The sequence below is a fragment of the Lepisosteus platostomus genome, chromosome 10, assembly GCF_059453375.1.
Source record: "Lepisosteus platostomus isolate fLepPlt1 chromosome 10, fLepPlt1.hap1, whole genome shotgun sequence".
Taxonomy (NCBI): domain Eukaryota; kingdom Metazoa; phylum Chordata; class Actinopteri; order Semionotiformes; family Lepisosteidae; genus Lepisosteus; species Lepisosteus platostomus.
Window position 1 is genome coordinate 19,906,758 of NC_142620.1, and position 21,373 is coordinate 19,928,130.

A 21,373-nucleotide genomic window follows, 5' to 3' on the forward strand; every position below is an offset into this window, starting at 1 on the left:
CTGAGCAGTTTGACAGCATTGCTGAAGAAGTATTGTTCTGATTAAAGGGTCCTAGGCAGGTGTCATTAACTATCAGCCACCAACGTGCCCTTAAATTCTGGGATTGTGAATGGTCACTCTGCGTGCATCTGATATGATTTGTCGTATTATGTTTCAACAGCATTGCCGATTTCTGAAATGAATCCCAGTAATTCTGAAATTATTCCCAGGAAGGATGAGTCATTTTTTATTTACATTTGTTTGTTATTAGTTTTTCAAATGGGATGGAATGCACTACAAGTCCAGTATGGTATTGACATCCTGAAACACTGTACATGCGGTGCATTTTTAAAGATGGCCAGTCCTGAAGGACTAACAGGCCATAAAAACCACACCACAGCCCCTGAGGGTTTCAGGAGTTTTTAACACTTGATGTTAAAGAAATTTGGCAACTGAGCTGCATGTCCTGTGCGAATTCTGAAATCACTATCCGTTATTAATGGTCTGTCTGAAACAGCTGCACGAAGTTAAACTTTTGGGTGGAGCTCAAATTATGTCATTCTGGATGCAGTCTCGGTGTGTACATTGTTTTCCTTGATGTAGTGGATAGTTTCGGAAATTAACATATAAGGTTTTGCATTTTCATGGGACTCGTCCACAGTTGTTTTGAGTCAGTGACCTTTTTGCTACATATTTGAAACGAATGAGATTCTGTTTTTTTTTGTAGTCCTTTCAAATTGCGTGGTGTTGTACGGGTTTATGACAATTTTAAAAAATATATTTGAATAATTCAGCTCTCACAATCGCATTAGCTAACCTGCCTTAGAAAAATTCCATCGTTTATGAGGGTGATAATATATTAGACCACTGTTTTGTCTTGTAGTTATGTTACTTATGAAGTAAATTGATTAAATAACTGTCTATGGTTTACTGTCTTAAGTAGAAGGACTTGTAGAAATCGGTGTGATTTTACTATGCAACTCTGTATGACTTCAGAATGATGCAATTATCTTTTCATTTGAGAGACACGGAAGTACAAATCAATATTAACAGCAGGAGATTACAAATTTCAGTATTCAAAAGCAATTAGTTATAGACAGATGTCCGGCAGGAAAGGATTACATTGAAATTGTATCATTACCGCTGATAGCTAAACAGGACTTGGACTACTAGAAATATTACATTTTATCTACTTAATACGACTGTAGATATAAGACGATATTTACAGAACCACGGTGTTACCTTAAATAGTATTTTTCTTCCTAGGCGTAACCGACTTTTTAATTGTATTCCAAAAGTAGTTTAAAATCTGTCAGACGAATTAATCATCACCACAGGGGCACTTATAGTTTCTTTCATCTTAATCAATTTTAATTGGGTAAAACTAGATTGAGCTGCAAGGTTTGGACATGTACTGCCACCAAAAATCATGCAGTATTGCGTTTCTGGTTCTGTTTCAATTGCAGGATGTTAAAACTAAAGCTCTACAATGTATATGTAGCAAAACCTGAATCAAGCAGTATAAGTTGTTTTATCATTATTTTGTTCGAACAGAAAAACATCCTTTTCTATTATTTGTTGACCAAATTTTCAATACTAATTTATAACTAATAATAACTAATAATTAGTGGGTGGCAGCACTGGTAAGAAATACTTTGTGCTTGAAACGTCTTGGAAACTGGAATATATCGGCGCTAGGACCTGATAAATACCTCGTGTGCTTCTATGAACATCGGGAATCTCGGCTCTAACCAACCAGCTTGCGGGCAGTTAGTTATCAGAGGCACACAGACATCTCTGGGCTGTTTGCTTTCCCGAAATCTGGACCCTGCCCACCCAGCTGCTGTCCGCTGCAAACCCGAAACTCACTGAGCCGGCGAGCCCTCCATATGGGCTCACAATGCGAAGGATTAGGGCTAACGCCATCGCAATCCTAACTGTCGCATGGATCTTAGGCACCTTTTATTACCTGTGGCAGGATAACAAACCCCAGACGTCCCCGTCTTCAGCATCCCAGTCGAGGTCTACCGCCACCAGGAACCATGGACAGAGACACCCGGGGCGGCTAGACATCCACCGGGAGGACAGGACCATCCCGCTCATCGTGAGTAGCGCACAATTTTGCCTCCGCTGCATGAGAGTGTGTGTTGCATGTTGATGTGCAGCAAGCGGTGATGCAGTGCACGAGGTGACATTGTAATTACCGAATAGCCGGGTACACGCATCCAAGCGAGCAGGATCTCATCAACAGAGATGATGAGAAGTGTTGAAGTGCACCTAAGTTTTTTTTCCCAGACAACTACATGTTATGTTCTTGTTAGCAGTTGCCCTTCCAGACAGTTGATTCTTTGTGTTTATGTGCCTGCCTGCAAAGCATTTCGCTCAACATAAGCTCAAAAAGCTATGGGTAGATTTTTAATTATGGAACAGGTTGCGTACAGTAGGTAAATTGCTTCTGTTCTCTGTTTGGCGTGTTCTATCCGTTAAAGTGTCAAGGGCTGTGAATTACTGAAATGGGTTCATTGATTTCTTTGTGAATGTAGTAAATTGTGTCGATGAAACAGTACCCCTGAGCGCAACTGACCACAGAGAAGTAAAAAGCATGCTATGATCAGAATAAACATGCTACTCAGCATATAAATGGGCAGAGATGTTGTCAGTAGGCATTGCCTGAGAGCGAGCGATGACCGCACACTGTTAGTAAAAAATGAAGGACTGTCGCATGATGCATGAAGTACATTTTTATCAGAGTTAATGTGCAAAGCAGGAGCACGGTGCCTCTTGTTCCATACAGATAATTTATGTTTAACGGTTTTCGCGATTTTTCTCATTCATAAAGCGAAATGTGTTTTATTTCTTAGTTGAAACGCAAGTAAGAAATCAAGGGCGCAACTATCAAAATAAATATTGCTGATGGTTTATGTAAAGAAAACGCAAACGATAGCCCTCAACGACACAGTACAATGCAACTGAGAGGTAGGAATTCTGTGCCTCCTGAAAGGCATAGTCAGGAGATCTGTCTCTCCTGATATCCAATTGCTCCGGTCCAGAATAATCAGATACATCTGCACCAAAAAATTGCAACATGGAATCCGCTTTCTGATATTGGAGATTTACTGCGTCTAATATTCTTATCTGATGATATGCCCCATACCGACGTTTATGTTAGTGTAGTAGCTGAGGTGTCATATATATAGCAAGGTTTGATTTTCTTCCACAGTCCAATTTAATTGCTGTCTCTTTCACCTCAGCTAAAACTACCCTTTCAAAGTTCTCAGCTGTCAGACTTGTTCAATTATCATTACATGTTTAGCAGCAAAGGGACAGGTACAGTACATGAGAACTGCCATACTGTACTGTATATCATACAAATGAGGCCTGAGAAGTGGAGTGAACGCAAGCATGTGGTGTAAAGCCTAAAAACAGAAGAAGGTGCAGCTAAATAACAGTTTTAAAAATGTAACAATATGGAAAAGCACAGAAGTTTGAGAAAGAACAATGAGAGGGTAGAAAAATGTTCTGCTTTGGTCATGTTTGCACAGAACGCAAAACCAGTTTGCTAATGTGTGATAGAAGGAGGGCCAGTGGTAACAAAGATACTGTATGATGCCCATATGTCTGTGCCATGTGCGTGGGGATGAAATCAACACTTCAGTCACCACATATGAACGCCACCTTGATTGCCTAAAGTATGTTTCAAATGCATTATTCATGTTATAGGTATGTGCAAAAAATCTGCTAGTAAGCACCTTAGCTCTGCGCAGATCTGGGCAGTTATTCAGTTGAAAGCAGGCAACTGCACTCTGCTAATTTGTTTCACCTTCGGTTTACCTGTGCAATCTGTCTCCCTGATGCTCTTTTTTTGTAGGAACAGCAAACATTTAAAAACGTTCTTTACGTTTGTGTGCTGGCTGTTAATTTGTAGAGCTCATTGTGTGATGTGTGTGTGTTTTGTTTAAAGTGGGCTGCTTTCTAAATCTCACTTTATTGGCACAACTTCTTGGAGCTTCTGCACAGCATTGCCAAATGGCATGTTTAAGTATACTTGTTTTCTGTACTATATTCTGAATAATGTTTTTTAAATAGAGGTATTTAAGAAGAACACATTTACAAATCTGTTACAGACACTAAGCTTCTTAAAATTTAGTAAGTGTAGGATACTTCAGATTTCCTTACACCTGAAAAATGTAGGAGGCAATGGCAGAAAACGAATTTTCCTCATGGAAGTTAACAATGTCAATAAGAATTGCTGACTCTTTGTTAAACTGTATGCAAAAGTTTATTAATTGGTGCCTTTAATATTCAGTAATTCCACAATTATTTATTTTTTGCTACACTTTCCAAAACCTGCAGTGAACCTTATGGACTTTCACACAGTCATTTTGTACAGTATGGTATTAGAATCATGATTTATTTAGGCTTTATTCTCCAAACACCAGGTTTATGAGCTTTGATATACTTTCTATACCTCTGTAAAGGTTGTTGTGCCTTAACTATTATTGTACTTTATGTTCATATCGGTAAAATCAGGAACCTGCAGTTAAATTTTAATGCGACATACAATTAATGTAATTTTTAATGTGCTAAGTAACAATATTAGAACTAATACATGGCTTACAAACGAGACACTTTGACATGAAAAAATGCTGAAATGCAGCATTCCAAACAGGCAGTTTCTGCAGAAGAAGAACATATCAGATATTGCATACATTGACAATCTGCTTTTGGCATATAGTATCTGAACACACAAGCTATAGCAGTCTTTGACAAAACCTTCAGGACTGCAGCCATACAATTTTCCCTCCTAAAACCTATAACAGCTGGAGAACAATAACTAGTTGTCATTTTTATTGCAAATTCATATTGGTGTGGTGCTATATCTGTATTTACTTTTAAGGAGCAGTTTGTAGACTCAGAATTAATGTCAAAATACTGACTGCCTACATAACAAGAAAGGAACAGTTTCTCAAAGCACTGTTGCATGTAGTTTTGACTGAAACTCTCAGGTTCACAGCTGTTGTTTTCATAAAGTACTGTTGACTTTTGTTGAGTTCAAATATATACAATATACAATCACAATTGTTTCTTAATCTTTGTTGGGTTTTGTAAATGAAACATACATTAAAATAAACACTTTGCTTTGCTCACATAATTAAGCTTAATTAAATAGTGAGAAAATTCAAACCTGTAAATTCTTTTTTGTTTAGCCATTGTCCATAAAATAGGACTTACTGTATGTCAGTATGACTATATTACCACATTCTGTAAACATCTCATAAACTCCTGTTTTATTCAGGTAACTGACTCAAATCTACCAGGTTTAGAAGAACTATGAGTACTGGCTAAAAGATTCAAGGCATTATTAATTGCCGACCAAATTACTATTCAGCGGTCAGAGGTTTGATAGAGCAATGCATTAAATAAAACAAATTATTTTCATTGGTTAGCACAATTAATAATAAATTTAGCTGTGCAATGCAATAGGTTGTCGGTTTTCCTAAAGCAACTGTTAGTGTGTCGGAAACTTTAAAAACTTTATAGGCGATGGGATGATTTTCGGTAAAGTTTTCTTTCTCTCCGAGATTAAAGACCACTTAATGCGACAGAAAAAGCACAAAAAATTACTACGTTCTTTACAGAGGTTTCAGGTAACCCAATAGGAACTAGAGGTCAAGATTATATTGAAATAGTATGTGAGCCCTAGAAGCAAGATTCAAGATAGGTGTTATACTGTACACTTCAGATGCATTGTATATTTTAGCTCCTGTCCTGCGTCAGGTAAATACAATGTTAGTCAGAGTTGATCAACATAAGACATAGTGTTATTAATTAGATACAGTACCTCGTTTTTAGCCATCCTCAACAGAATCCTGTACACTGTACACTTTGACATAATTTCAGGCAGTGTGCAATATGAAGCTGTTTTCTTTCACAGACCTCAACAAATATTTAGCACTCTGTTGTATACTCAAACCCAGCCATTGCTGAATCAGACACCAGGCAGGGATTTAGCAGAAACCACTGCTCTTGACTAATATCCAGGGTTATATTTTCCATGGCCCAGTGCATTTGAGTCAGCTTCTTAGCAATGTAGGGATGCTTGTATTGGATACTGGCACGGGATTATGGTCTCATTACCATAATCAACTTTGTGCCCTTTGGACATTAGCAGCTGTGTAGTGCTGACCCCTGAGGGGTCAGGGGTGTTAGATGACGGTGCCGGAGGTGGTAGGTGGAAGGATGCCTTATGCCTAAGGGATTACTGCAGCAGCATCCATGTAGGTTGTGAGCTATTGAAGCATTTTCTCCATCTCTAATGGAGCTCATTCAGTACATTTCAGTGACATAGTCTCCCCAAAACATTGTTAGGCCCAAATCCCTCTATGACAGGAGGCCAATGAAGTGGAACTTCACAGCTGTTGGGAAGGGGCGCTGCATGATCTGGGGCTCGAAGGTGGCTGAGCGACAATAATCCAATCCCAGCATTGCCTAATTCAGAATTGTGGGGTTGCATGTGTACGCTTAAATTAGGAATTGGATCGATGTGTGTGAGAGTGTATTTAGCCACAGTCACCAAGCTGTTGGCTTTACAGTATCTCTGCATTGCAGCAGAAAAAGAAAACTCAGCCCTTTGAGATCTACATACGGGTTTCCTTCCATTTTGATCTTTGCAGGGATTTTTTGCGTCGTTCAGCAAGAGTGTTTGTGGTCACTGATGAGGTCCAATGTTATGAATAACTCCGGTGATCACATCCTTTTAACACACAGCTGCCATCTCCTAGATAAGCAGTATACCTGCAGATGCTGTAAACAGACCTGTGGTAAGCTAAGCAGAAGTTCTGTCTTTACCATTGAGTGGTTTGGACCATAGGTACATCACCATGGTGACTGACAAGGCAGGGCAGCTAATTATTTTCTGATTATAACATATTGGTGCTGTAATCAAATTATCAAGCTTAATGAAATATCAGGCTGACAGGGCAGAACTGCTTTGTTTAGAAGATTACAAGGGAAGCTGATTCAAGTATTCAACATCCCATGATTCAGACTAAGACGACCCCACAGACGTCTACAGAATTAACAAAACCACATGATGTATAAGAGATCTGTTAAAAAATAGCAGAAAGTGTATTTCGATCTGAGAAGGGGAGGCACGTTTTTACACAAAGGGTAGTGGGAGCAGTGGGAGCCCCGCTGCTATTATGTACACTGGCTTCTTTCGGGAAAGGCTAAATGAGATGGGTCAATTAGTCATGTCATTTGCCAAACCGCTTTATACCATACGGTGTCGTGGGAAGCCAGAGCCTACCCAGCAACCAAAGAGCGCAAGGCAGGATACACCCTGGATGGGATGCCAGTCCATCACAGGGCAAGTGCAAGCCAATCATACATGGGGACAATTTGGAGGCCACAGTAAAGACTGAGGGGGGAATTTGGCCAAAGTTATTTTTGGATAACTCTTATCGAGAAATGCTCGGAGATCTTTAATGACCACTGAGAGTCAGGACCTTGGTTTAACGTCTCATCCAAAAGACGGGGGTCAATTAGTGACTAAGCAAAAATTAAACCAAGCTGGACGGGCTGAGGTGACTCCTCTCATTGGATCCATTCTTACGTAATATGCAGATTGAGGATTAAGGAAAAAGAGAACATTTTGACTCGCAGTGTGTCGCAGTTAAAGTTTAAGTATGTTTTCCCCATTTTTATGTGATGTCTAACACATTAAAGGGGCTATGTTCAAAAATTCCATTCAATTAATAATGTACTATCTGTGTGTCTTGATATTGGCTAAAGTGTTTGAATAGTGCCAGATGTATTTTTAGCAATTGAGAATACAGTATTGGGACTTCAGAGGACATCTGTTTATCAGTGATATACACTGACATTGACTTTCTTATAATAACTTCTTATTGAGGAGCGTATGGATTGCAACAGCTGTCGTTCTGCTGGAATTAGCACAGCTGTATTATATGAACACTAAGGCCAACTTTTGCGTAGCCATGGCGACTGCGTTGATCCCTGGTGGTCCTTCCTCAAGCACTTGGCTTTGTTTCCAAGCATTTCTGTTTTCGCATGAGTTCAGTTCATAAGCTGAATTTCCAGTTCTTTCTTAGATTCTGGTTATCCAGAAGCTCATGCTGGTTGTGCATCATCTTTATGGAGCCTGAGAACTAGTGTTTGAGTTGACATGAATTCTAGAGCATGCACAGAAAGACGTTGGGTAGGGTACATGGAGAGGACTGTCCTTAGTTACACAAGGCAGCCTTGAAAGTCAATGGAGCTGTAGATCACTACAGATTTCCTCTGAACTAAGAATACTCTATTCTCACTTGCTAAAAATACATCTGGCAGTATTCAAATATTTTAGCCAATATTAGGACACATACATAGTACATTATTAATTCAATTGATTTTTTTCATTAAAACTAATAAAATCATTGACACATTTCCTTTAGAGAAACAAGCTATTTAAACTACTGTATGTACCTCATTGTTTCAAAAGTAAAGTACCATAAGTAAAATTGTAGGTTTCAAAGTGACTCATTTTCTTTTTTTTTTGTGATCTCCCTGTCTCGTTCTAAATTCCAGGCCTGAGTGAGGTTTGTCAGAGCACAGGGACCCCAGATGTGACCCAGGCAGGGGAGTCCCTGATCTGTGTTTGTGTTTAACAGAGACCACCCCTCCACCCTGCGCAGAAAGACCTGTAGACCTGCTGCAATATTCTAGTTTCCTTGGCAACCAAAATATAAAATCTAAGCTGTTGACAAAGTAGGAATGTCCCTTTTTTCTGTTATGTTTCTATCATAGACTTATTATTGTTCTTGCATGGTTCTCCTGTAGGATTTTGGCACTAGTTGTTTTTCTAAAGTTTAAAATCCCTAATGGAACATTTGGCCTTTTCACACGGACATATTTTTTTTTAGTTCCTTTCCTAAATACCCCAATTTTTTTTTGTCTAAACCTCCAGTGATTTTTTTTCACGAATGTTTTCCAGCAAGCACGTGTCATTTTGTAGTGCTGCTCGTACTTATTACTGATGCTTTGAAACAGTGTTGTGTGTTTGTGAAGCCTTTTGGTTTTCAAAAATTGAGCATGATACAGAAGGTAATAAAATGAGTCATGACACCAGATCACAGGTACAGTATATCCAAACAAATTGATAAAATAAAAAAAAACAATCTTGATCACAAATTATGTTGTGAAACTCAGTTACTTTTCTGTGAATGGTCTAGTGATTGAGAATTACAGTAGGCAATAGTGTAATAAACAATAATTGATTAGACAGAGCTTAAAACATAACACTCAAAACATCTACTTAAAAATCACAGTTGAAAGCTTTGTGCTTTTATTAATAAAAACAAGCAAGTCACATACCATCAGAATGATTGCATAATTTATGAAATAAACTATAAGACTAGGGGGATATTTGCATGATACATTAGCTTTGCTAAAAGAGGTTGTCAGAGCTCAGACACTTCCACACTGATTGATGCCAAGGAAATACTCACTTGAAGCAATCAGTCATGTGTTTAAAATAATGATGCTTTCCAGTTCAAATATGTTCGAAGTGGTGCCACAGGAGGTTGATAGTTATTCGTCTTGATTACTACTTTTCTTCGTCCACTGTAATAATAGTGGGCCGTAGTTTTTAAGGAACAAGCAGGGTTCTTTTGCTGCAAAATTACTTCCTTTCCCACTCTTTTAAATGTCTAGTCTTGGTTCAGCGAATAATTGCAGCAGGCATTTTAACGGATTGATTTTAAATGTGGCTTTGCATATCCTATTTAAAATTCAATTATACTGGGGGGTTTACTGTGTAATAAAGAAACGTATCATAGCCTGTTTAACGTATTCAACTGAACCATGACCCGACATGATGGAATATACTTATTTCTGAGTACATAGATAGAGGAAACACATTGTCACATATTCCAACATATTATAACCACATATTCCAGTTGACAGATCCATATTTTAGGCACAACTGCCCCTCAGTCCAGAGCTCCTCCTGGTTTTCCATGGCATTAAGCAGGCAGAGATAACAAGACTCCGCGTCTCCTCCCCGGTTGGGAGACAAGCCCATCAAGGAGCCCAACCCTAAAAAAATTGCTGGACCCTCTCAGACAGCTGGATGCACTGCAGCAATCAGGGTAAAGTACCTTAGGTAAAACAGCAGTGTTTACTGTGGGGAGTCAAACCCACACCCCACTCGTAAATCCATCGCCTTACCCCCTATGCTGTGTCTCCCCCTCAATATTCCAGTACATGAATTTAAATATTCAAAAATTATCTTTACTTTTCCATTCATGTTTATTAAGACGAGTGTGAAACAAGCAAATGGTCAGCTGCCTGTTCCTTAATCTTGCAGGCGTATGTTCAGTGCAGGTAAGGTTTGTATCTGTGGCTATGTATCGATGCTGTTTTCTGCTGAGGGTTGTTAGGGGCAGCAGGGGTATAATAACTTACCTCTTTTTGGTTTTGTAGCCTCGCTTTAATTTCTGTGTCCACCTCATCACTTGACAATTCAGTGTCCTACATCGTGCGAATATGAAGTCTTGGGAAAACACTTCTGGAATAGAGCACTGGATCCTTTTCTGAAAGACAGAGGACAGACAGAAAATAGCTTGGGGTATAAGATGCAGGTGGAGGAGAGAACGTGGAAGGAGGAGACGGAATGTTTCAAATACAAGGAAATATTTTTTGTGAAAAATGTAAGTTTATGCCAGTAATCTTCTTTTTGCATTAGTCATTTACAACAGTCAGAACAAAGAAATTACACATACAGTGCCTTGCGAAAGTATTCGGCCCCCTTGAACTTTTCAACCTTTTGCCACATTTCAGGCTTCAAACATAAAGATATAAATTTTTTATTTTATGTGAAGAATCACCAACAAGTGGGACACAATTGTGAAGTGGAACGAAATCTATTGGATTTTTGAAACTTTTTTAACTAATAAAAAAATGAAAAGTGGGGCGTGCAAAATTATTGGGCCCCTTTACTTTCAGTGCAGCAAACTCACTCCAGAAGTTCAGCGAGGATCTCTGAATGATCCAATGTTGTCCTAAATGACTGATGGTGATAAATAGAATCCACCTGTGTGTAATCAAGTCTCTGTATAAATGCACCTGCTCTGTGATAGTCTCAAGGTTCTGTTGAAAGCGCAGAGAGCATCATGAAGACCAAGGAACACACCAGGCAGGTCCGTAATACTGTTGTGGAGAAGTTTAAAGCCGGATTTGGATACAAAAAGATTTCCCAAGCTTCAAACATCCCAAGGAGCACTGTGCAAGCGATCATCTTGAAATGGAAGGAGTATCAGACCACTGCAAATCTACCAAGACCTGGCCATCCCTCTAAACTTTCAGCTCAGACAACGAGAAGACTGATCAGAGATGCAGCCAAGAGGCCCATGATCACTCTGGATGAACTGCAGAGAACTACAGCTGAGGTGGGAGAGTCTGTCCATAGGACAACAATCAGTCTTACACTGCACAAATCTGGCCTTTATGGAAGAGTGGCAAGAAGAAAGCCATTTCTCAAAGATATCCATAAAAAGTCTCGTCTAAAGTTTGCCACAAGCCACCTGGGAGACACCCCAAACATGTGGAAGAAGGTGCTCTGGTCAGATGAAACCAAAATCGAACTTTTTGGCCACAATGCAAAACGATATGTTTGGCGTAAAAGCAACACAGCTCATCACCCTCAACACACCATCCCCACTGTCAAACATGGTGGTGGCAGCATCATGGTTTGGGCCTGCTTTTCTTCAGCAGGGACAGGGAAGATGGTTAAAATTGAGGGGAAGATGGATGCAGCCAAATACAGGACCATTCTGGATGAAAACCTGTTGGAGTCTGCAAAAGACCTGAAACTGGGACGGAGATTTATCTTCCAACAAGACAATGATCCCAAACATACAGCAAAATCTACAAAGGAATGGTTCACAAATAAACGTATCCAGGTGTTTGAATGGCCAAGTCAAAGTCCAGACCTGAATCCAATCGAGAATCTGTGGAAAGAGCTGAAAACTGCTGTTCACAAACGCTCTCCATCCAACCTCACTGAGCTCGAGCTGTTTTGCAAGGAAGAATGGGCAAGTATTTCAGTCTCTCGATGTGCAAAACTGATAGAGACATACCCCAAGCGACTTGCAGCTGTAATCGCAGCAAAAGGTGGCTCTACAAAGTATTAACGCAAGGGGGCCGAATAATTTTGCACGCCCCACTTTTCATTTTTTTATTAGTTAAAAAAGTTTCAAAAATCCAATAGATTTCGTTCCACTTCACAATTGTGTCCCACTTGTTGGTGATTCTTCACATAAAATAAAAAATTTATATCTTTATGTTTGAAGCCTGAAATGTGGCAAAAGGTTGAAAAGTTCAAGGGGGCCAAATACTTTCGCAAGGCACTGTAACAGTCTAGAAAAAGGTTCTACTTCCTATCCTTTGTCATAAAAATTACATTATCAGCGTGTTACCTAAATTTACCTTCCAAGGACAAAAACAAGAGAACCTACCTATCCCAGGCAGAATAGTATACGAATTGTAAGAATATTTGTTTTCAATGGTAGAACTAAAATGTCTTAAAGCATAACCATATAATATTCTGATCCCTGGAGGAACAGGTCTTGTCTAATTTAATTGTTATTGTTTCATAGACTAAGCTGTGGTAAGCCTGCCGTCTTTTAACAGGATTTCTTGAACTCTATCTTACGTAGGTTTTGTTGTTGTGTACACTTTTAATATTAGTAATCTGTCAGCCAGTTTAAGTTGTTTCACAAATCAGAAGTCCAGGATTGTGGGTTCCAAAGTCAGGGTCAAGAGGTGAGTGAAGACAATCTTAGTATCAAGCGCCAGAAACACAATCCGGAAGGCCAAGGTCAGAAAACAGGCCAAAATCCAGTAGTCGGGCAAGTAGTCCAGGAAAAATTCCACAAAGGCTGGAGCAAAAAGCTAAAAAGAAATTGTCAACAATACTAATACACTGGTCAAGCAGGGATTGGCTATTGCCGTCTGCTTGAGCGGTGCCTCTGCCGCACAGATAAAGTAGGCACTAGAGGTTGAGGTGCCCTCTGGTGGGTGCTGGGACTGTAACACAGTTAGGGTATGATAATACCTGTTGATGATATTAGTCTGAGAAGAGTAGGAGCAAAGAAATGTTTGAAGTCTGATTTCTTTTTTTTTTCAATGGGAGTAAGTTTACATTTTATATTACGTATATTTTAGTATTCTATTTTTAGATGGTGTGTAAACTATAGAAAGTAAATATTTTTCTTTTATTGAGCTGATTTGTTTTGGAAGTTCTTGTACATTTAGCTTGCAGGAAACCAACTGACATTGTGCTCTCCACTGTGATTTTTAATTCTGTATTGATTTTGGATACACATACTTTATTACTTTTCTTACATACTGTAGTGTTAGCTTAGTAGAATGTCAAAAATCTTTATGATGAAGACTCTGCCTTCCACACATTGCAGAAAGCAGTAGCATGTTGGAACAGGTTAGCAGGGACCAAAAATGACACGAAATGAAAATGAAACAAAAAGCAAATAGAAAGGTGTATTGCTGTGCATGTGCACCTCCAGGCTGGGCTTACCCTATTTAACAGGGTCCAGTCTGGAAGAGCAGGGCGCATAAGGCCAAAAGGAAACAAGAAGTGTGTGAAAAAGGTGTGCCTGCCCCGGTGAAGATAGGTGACGGGACAGGCAAAAAAAAAAAAAAAAGAAAAAGGAAAAAGGAAAAACAATGCCTTAAGCAGGTACAATCCCTCAGGAACAGTCTGTGTAAAAACTCCCCATTCCGGGGTGTGGCCCTGCTTGTCCCTTCAGGGGGTGTCCAGTGTGCCTTTATAGGACCTGCCCAGCTGGGGCTCATCTTCTAGGAGCCGGGACAGATGGGACTACAAGGGGGGGGGCGTCGCCCTTCCTCCAGGGCTCCACCTCCACACTGGCCACACCCCCTCGTAATGCCACACGTTAACCATGGGAAAATGCAGCAGAATTGTTCATTTTTCCCCCAACACATCTGCTTACGGTATTATATACCAGGGGGTCTATTAAATGTGTGTCTGTTTCAGCAATGTGCAAGGCCAAGTCCAGCACAAAATAGAACAGAATCCAGCAGTGTTATGTAGCCATGTTGTGTCAGGTACAGTATTCACTGCCTCTTGGTCAAGTTGGCTGTTACATTTTACAGTTTAATATAATCAAGCTCTATTAACGGCAGTTCATTGTCCATCTGCTTCATTCTGTAATATTTGCCCATCAGTTTTATTGAGAAATTAGTTTTCTGCCTCTGCTGGTCATTTAGCTATCTGTCACTGCATTTCCAGAAAACTCAACTTGCATAAACTTTGAAAATGAAACACTAAAGCATGCATAACCTTAGACACCTCAACACTCAGACACCTTGTGTGCGAGACTCATCATGTCTGCATTGCATACACCTCGCCTATGGAGGATTATTTTTTTTATACAACAATGAGAAGGCTGAAGCAAACCTTACTCGGCTATAAAAAGCATATTAAAACTCAGTTGAAGTGCTACAGCCCAAACTGTCACTTCTGGGTAGCGGGTGCTTTTGCTGTAGGTTTTGCTAAAGGTGGTGTAAGCTCCCACCAGTGCGAGTTTTGACATTGATTTGTATTCTAATCTTCACAGCCATCCCATTCAGATTAGAGAGCTGTCCTGTTTTTTCATCGAATAAGATTTCCATGCTGTTCTTGTACTTTGGAAAATGGAGAGAGGGGTTGATTATTGAATTCACACATTATCGTGAGTCTGTGTTCCCTTGTCATATTGTACCATTGGACAAGACCGAAAATATGCTGTGAAAACCAAGTTTCTCATGGAGGAAAGTATGGAGGAAGCCTCCAACCTTCCAAATTTCCTTCTCTGCCACTACTTTGGGGATTTAGCAGGGACATGAAGCTCAGCCAGAGGTATTGCTTTAACCCAGTACGGTGTCTTTGAAATGGAAACTGAGATAATGCCCAGAACTTAATCACGAGCTATTTCCTTCCCTGGGTACCTCATTAATAACAGGAGTAAAGTACACTTCGTGTGTGTTGGAGCGCCTCTGGCAGGAGATGGCCAATCCTGTTTTAACAAGACCTCCACAGGCTAAGACCAGGCATAGTCTGCAAGAGAGACTTTTAAGAGACCTGGGCTTGTAATCTATACAAGAGTGGCTCTTCTTTTTCATCCTTGATGGATTCTACCCTTCCAGGATCGCATTCAAGGAATAGAAAAAGAACTACTGTACAGCATGTCCTATGAGGGGAACGTTCACTGTCTGGAAACCGAACTGTCACAACAATTTAAGCCGTTTTCAATATTTAATCTTTCGTTTTGCTTTCTTCTAGAAAGCAAAATGCGCATGATACTCTTAAAAGATTTTCAAGACCTCATTGAAATGCAAACATTTCCCATCCCTGTTTTTTAGTATAGCACGATATCCTCGCTCGGTTATTTTGAACACAAAAGAACCCTGGACTGAGAAAAATCAGGAATGTGATCCAGTCCCACACCAGGAGGCCGGTCTCTGATGGGCATCTGCCCAGCTATGCCAACCTAGATGGATTTCGAAGGATTAGGCACCAGGCTCCAACATTTATAGTCTTTCAGTTTGAGGGGCTGAGATTATCCTCTTATTTCCAGAACTCAGAAACAGTAGCTCTAATTAAACAGCAGGTGTCTTCGTACTGTAAGCGTTACTGATTTTTAATTTGCTCTTGTTTCATTTTGTTTGAATCTTGGAATTTAGTTCTAGCACAGATGCTGTTCATATTGGACTTTCAGGGCCTGTGGTTACCAGAGAGTGGCCAGTGGACTGACTACTCTTGTCACTTCCATTCTTGGGTCCTCGATTGCAGGCCACATCTTCCTGTACAGTACAGTTGAGGAAGATTGCTTTCCTTTGTGCAACCATTCACAAGCTTGTGGATGCTTTCATAATAAAAACAATGGAAAGACATTCTTCATTGAAACCAGAATGTCTGTGATGGCAGTTCCAACTGGTGGTGCAGGAAAGGCTTTGATTCTGAAGGCTGTGTTTTCTCCCTTCATTGTTTAATTCAGAACATCAAGTTGCTGTTCACTTCCCAGAACTGTCCTCAATGTGTCTGCTGTCACTGATTCTGGGAAAATAGACTGCTACCCCCATCTCCCCTCCCCCACTCTTGGGTTGTCCTATATAAAGCAAGCATCCGTTTTCTCTGTCTTGCTCTCAGATTTTCAGCTGTAATACAAGGCTGCTATCTGTGTTCTCAGGCTCTCTGTTTCTACCCTGGTGTGATACAGTCATCCTAGCACTGACCCTCTCAGCTCTCCCTCTGCGCCCCTCTCTCTGCTACAGGATCCCTCTCGCACTCTACATTCTAGTGTGGAATTCTAGAGTTTCATGCTCTCTGCAGACTCAGATAAAGGGTAACTAAACAAGCTGAAGTATTACGGGAAGAGGTCTTAACTCAGAACTGGGCCAGGTTAATGGGAAGTTTGTGGCTTCAAGTCCCAGGTATGGGTTTGGCTGTTGTAGCTTTGAGAAAGGTACAGTGTGCAACTTGCTTAGGTGAAATTCCCAGGAGGATAAGCTTGTACAGTATAAATGGAAGTTGCTTTGGATAAAGATGTCAGTCAAGTAAAGGAAGATGGAGAAAACATTCTCTCTCGAATATTAAAGATCTTCGACACCCTCAGTGCTCGTAGTGCTCATCGCGAGTGGTTTATTTTTTCTGAAGCGGTTTCAGTGCCGCCTGCTTGAAACGTGGCGCCCACCCGACGACGCGCTAGCTGGTGCCCTTGCTTTGTGCCCACAGGTGACGCGGGCCCCGCGAGCGGAGCGGGCCAGCAGGCAAGGGAGCCATTTCGATGAGAAGGCCTACCTGTCTGGCAAGCAGCTGAAGGCAGGAGAGGACCCGTACCGCGAGCACGCCTTCAACCAGCAGGAGAGCGACCGGCTGAGCAGCGAGCGAGCCATCCGAGACACGCGCCATTACAGGTGGGCAGCACGCACACTCGCATACCCTGTACTGGGCAACCCTTGGCACGGGTGAGCTAATGTCCAGTTAGTATCTTCCAATCTTTTACTTGGTTTCTGACCACCAGGCATCAGTTTGAGAAGAGAAGACTTTGTTAAAAAGAACTGTAAAATACCATTTCCAGCACCTTTTGGAAAGTTTTAGTCTCTGGGTATTTAATTATCAATCCCTCCTGTGGAGGAGAGTGACAGTCAGTTTCACAAAACGAGTACAGGAAAGTTTTCACCCTCGCAAGCAAATTTTGTTCGTGCTCTTCTTGATGTCGGACATCATTTGTCAAGTGTCGGGAGTTAGATTTTCCACCCACAGAATCTGGATTGTAGGAATTGCATGTGGTGTTTTTAAATTCCACCAGCTTTCAGACGTTCTAGCATTGGCTTCTAACAGCCTGTCAACCAACATAAACATTTCGCTTAAAACCCAAGAAGTAGTAGGCTTTTCGCTGTCTGCGATGCAGTTAAAGTACTATTTTGCTAGTGAAGCTGAACAGACACACTAGCTCTGCCCACTGCGGACATCGCAGAGATTGCTGTAGAACCATTACCGTCACCTTTAAAAATAGCACGCTGTTGAATTTCCTATTGATCCTGCAGCCTGCTTTACACAAAGGCTATTTTAAGTGCTGAATTAATCTGTGCACCCATTGAATTCATCCGTCCAAAATACTGCAGCTCTGCAACTGTGTGGCTTTCTGATTAAAAACATGACTCAAGACTTAATTGTGCTTTCATAGCAAATGCAGGGACAGTGCAGTGTTTCCTCATGGGCTGTGGCTAAGTGCATCTGTAATTAGTCAGATCATATAGGAAGAGACTGTTAAGATTGTGCTACTCCCCAGGAGCCTCAGATGTACAGATTCCCCACAGCACTTTTTAATGATATAATCTCAGATTCTGTCAAACCTAAGGGCGGTGCTGTTAGGGACTGACTTCAACTTTTCAGTGTTGTCATACACTTATAGGGCTTCTAGGAAATTAGGGGCTCCAGAGCAAAGTTCCAGGGATTGGTGGTCTTAATCAAAGAAACAGGAATCTTGTTTTTCGCTCCAGTGCTCTTGTCTCAAATGTGCTCTGCAGTCTTTTACTAAATTGCTGTAACTAGGCAACCTGGAACAGCAATAAGCAAAAATCTGCTACTGAACTTCGCTTAATAATCACCAATACAGCGTTTTTGTTTCAGGTCTTCGTGTGAAACAACAGCATAGTGCAGGAGGTGTAAAAAACGTAATTAAGTTTAATGGTGGTTCTATAAAGTGATCTCTGCCCAGATAGAGAAATAACAAGTTAAAAAGTGTACTCGAGTGATAAATAAATTGATTGTCAAGATTTTCCATCTTTTGGCTGTTTGTTATTAGCAGTCTCTAAAGATGAAGCCTCTTTCAGATACAGTTTTAAATTTAATTTTCAGATTACATCAAAAACACTTCTACATAAAACAAATTCTTAGTTTGGTATAATGGTCCTGTTATACTTGTGTGATCTGCAATTTCAGAAACTGTTGAACCCTGGGAAAAGACATTAGAGACAATACCTTGAGCTTGGTTGGGATTGTGGTTTGTCTCTCCCTATATATAGGTATAGTCTCAGCAAAGATGAAACCCTCACAAGCAAGATGCAGGCTTTTCTGTCCATGTCAGTGAGCATTTGTAAAGATCACAATGTGCTCTCGTGGCTAACCACACGTACAGCATTGTAGTTCAGTTGTGGATGAATTCAGAAGATTTTGCAGATACACGTGCAGTGCAGTGCGAAGCAGACAAAGACAACGAGAAACCGTACAAGCACATCTGCACCGCACTCCTCGCAGGTACGTAGAGTGAACTGTGCAAAAAGCTGCAGTTAAGCACACTTGGCACAAACTCTGGCAATATGAATCATTCGGCTCTGGAAATCCATCCCGAGCTCCATCGAAGTGTCACATCAGTCAAGGCATAAAGAGTTCTTTTGCAGTGATGAATAGGTCCTCCTGTTTTTGATTACACTGTTTTTTTTAAATACTTTTCTGTTTCCGAATGTGCAATCAGGTGTGTTGTTACACAAGCTGGTTTCAGCCGACCAATAAGAACCTCTCTGCACTGTAATTCCTTTCCTCCTGGTTAGCACTGAGTGTGCCGGCCCCAAGCCCCAAGCCAATCCCACTTCGATTATCTTGCCATTGCAATCTGCTGTGCCCTGTGGTCGATCTTTTGTATGGGGTGAAGATTTGGGAAACCTCTCAGTTTCCCTTATTTGGCACAGAGGCACATGACTTAACAGAGAGTAAGTTGTATACAGGTGAGTGTTGTGTAAAACGCTATATCCAGAGCTCTGCCTCGACACAAAACAAATTGCTGTTGGAAATCGAGGCATTAAATTGTCCTCTGTAGCTGTGGGTTCCTCTTCAGTGAGTCAGAGCCAGCAGGACGAATCAAGTTTGTGCTGCTACTTTATGCTGGACTTAAAGAAACTGGAGAATCAATTGCCATGGTAACTATTCACCTGGTCTGGGGTATTTACAGCTTTGTTGATATCGGGGTAGTATTGGATGCCTCATCCCAAGTTCCAAAATGAAAGAGGATGAAGGACAGATTTAAGTGGCAGGGGCAATCTTCTTGCACAGAATAGCGGAACTTGGCAATGGAAGGGGAGCTCTTATTGTGATTAACCCCACCTCAGTCACTTTTAAAGAGATGTTCCTGTATAGATTTGCGATTTACCTGTTGCAGTAGATGAATTCATGAGACCTGTAAGAATCTGCAAAAGACAGTTTCAGTAATCAGTTAACCTGGCCCTAGAGGACAGCCAATATGCAGGGTTTTTTAGGGATGTTTAACAGCTGAACGATTGCTAAAAAAAGTAATTAACTGCACGTAGTGGGGAAATGAGATATTGAAGCTTTGGAAAGGTAACGTTGCCATGTTTTACTAGAGTCTTTAACTCTTGTGTTGTATTGTTTCTCTCTTTAAAGCTAATAATTGCAGTATAAGCTGAATTATTATATGCAAATATTCAAATTGTGAGGTTCAATGTGTGTGAAGGTATTGTCAGATTGCCTCAAAAATGAATGTGAATCCCCGCACTGTCTAAAAACAGTTAAAACAGTTGTCCCTTGTGGTCTGAACTGTGGAAAATCAGTTTGGTTGCAATTCATCTTGCCATAGCTTCTCCGAGAGAAATCGGACTCGTGCGTCTCCATGTCCACTCTAATCTCTAGATCATCTATTACACTGGTCCTCAGAAAACAAAAGGATGTACATTGTGTATGAGCAACTGATTGATCACTCTCTAGCTGGAAGTGACAGTGCAAAAATGGTCATTTTCATTCTGTATGACAAACATCTGTAATAGTATTGTGTCAGTATTTAAATATATGTCTGAGAGTTTGGGGGTTTTAAGTGTTGTTTGTTATTGGTTTTGTCACAGTAAAAGTGTTTCTCTTTTTTAGCAAAGTTACAATTGCTACAATGTTAGACAATTCAGTTCTGGCAGAAGCTGAAAAGGCAATCTGCAGATTACCTTGAAAGTATTTGTCAGGTTGCGATCTAGATTTCACTACCTGCGGTGTGCTTGTATTTTCCCATAAGAAGCAGTCAAGGACAACACATTATTGGAGCACTTAAGTGCACGTGGAACCCACACCGCTTGGGTGCCAAGTGTGCAAAAGATTGAATCACTTGGATCTACAGCTGATGTCCTACAGAATCAAACAAGAATATTTACTGTATGAATTCATACATTCAGAGCATTTGGGAGTCTGACTTTTATTGCACGTAATCATTTTATGAGTGAAACACATGTTTCAATATACATTCATCTCTCTCTATATGAGCACAATTGGCTTCAAGATTTCTGTTAATAAGCGAAAACTTTTGCATTTTTTAACTGCTTCTTCCAATTCAGTGTTGTGGGAGAGCTGAATCAATGGGCACAAGGCAGGGTACACTCTGGACAGGACACCAGTTCATTGCAAGGCTAACACAAACACACACTCACACCGGGGCCAGTTTTCCCAGAAGCCAGTTAACCTACCAGCATGTCTTTGGATTGAGGAAAGAAACCGAAGCTCCTGGAGGAAACCCACTCAAACAAACACAAAGAGAACATACAAGGTCCACACAGACAGCACCCCAGGTCTGGAATTGAACCCCAGCTCTGTGAGGCAACTACAGTATGCTAACCAACAGGGTCGATGCAGTGGCTCTGTGGCTAAGGATCTGTGCCTGTGGCTGAAGGTTGCTGGTTCGTATACTCTGTTGGGCCCCTGATCAAGGCCCTTAACCCCAATTGCTCCAGGGGCACCATTTAAATGGCTGACCCTGTGCTCTGACCCCAAGCTTCTCTCCCTGTCTGTGTGTCTCATGGAGAACAAGTTGGAGTA

At 40.8% G+C, this 21,373-nt stretch overlaps 1 protein-coding gene across 1 annotated transcript in view; it reads left to right on the top strand.

The window, feature by feature from the left end:
• Positions 1–1,726: 1,726 nt before the first annotated feature.
• The window catches only part of galnt16 (UDP-N-acetyl-alpha-D-galactosamine:polypeptide N-acetylgalactosaminyltransferase 16), a 54,748-nt gene continuing 35,101 nt past the window's right edge, over positions 1,727–21,373 (top strand). Inside the window, exons 1-2 of the mRNA XM_088648672.1 lie at positions 1,727–2,083; positions 16,796–16,977. Of these exons, the coding sequence (XP_088504798.1) occupies positions 1,880–2,083; positions 16,796–16,977 (386 nt within the window). The 5' untranslated portion in view covers positions 1,727–1,879. The remainder of the gene's footprint in view (positions 2,084–16,795; positions 16,978–21,373) is intronic.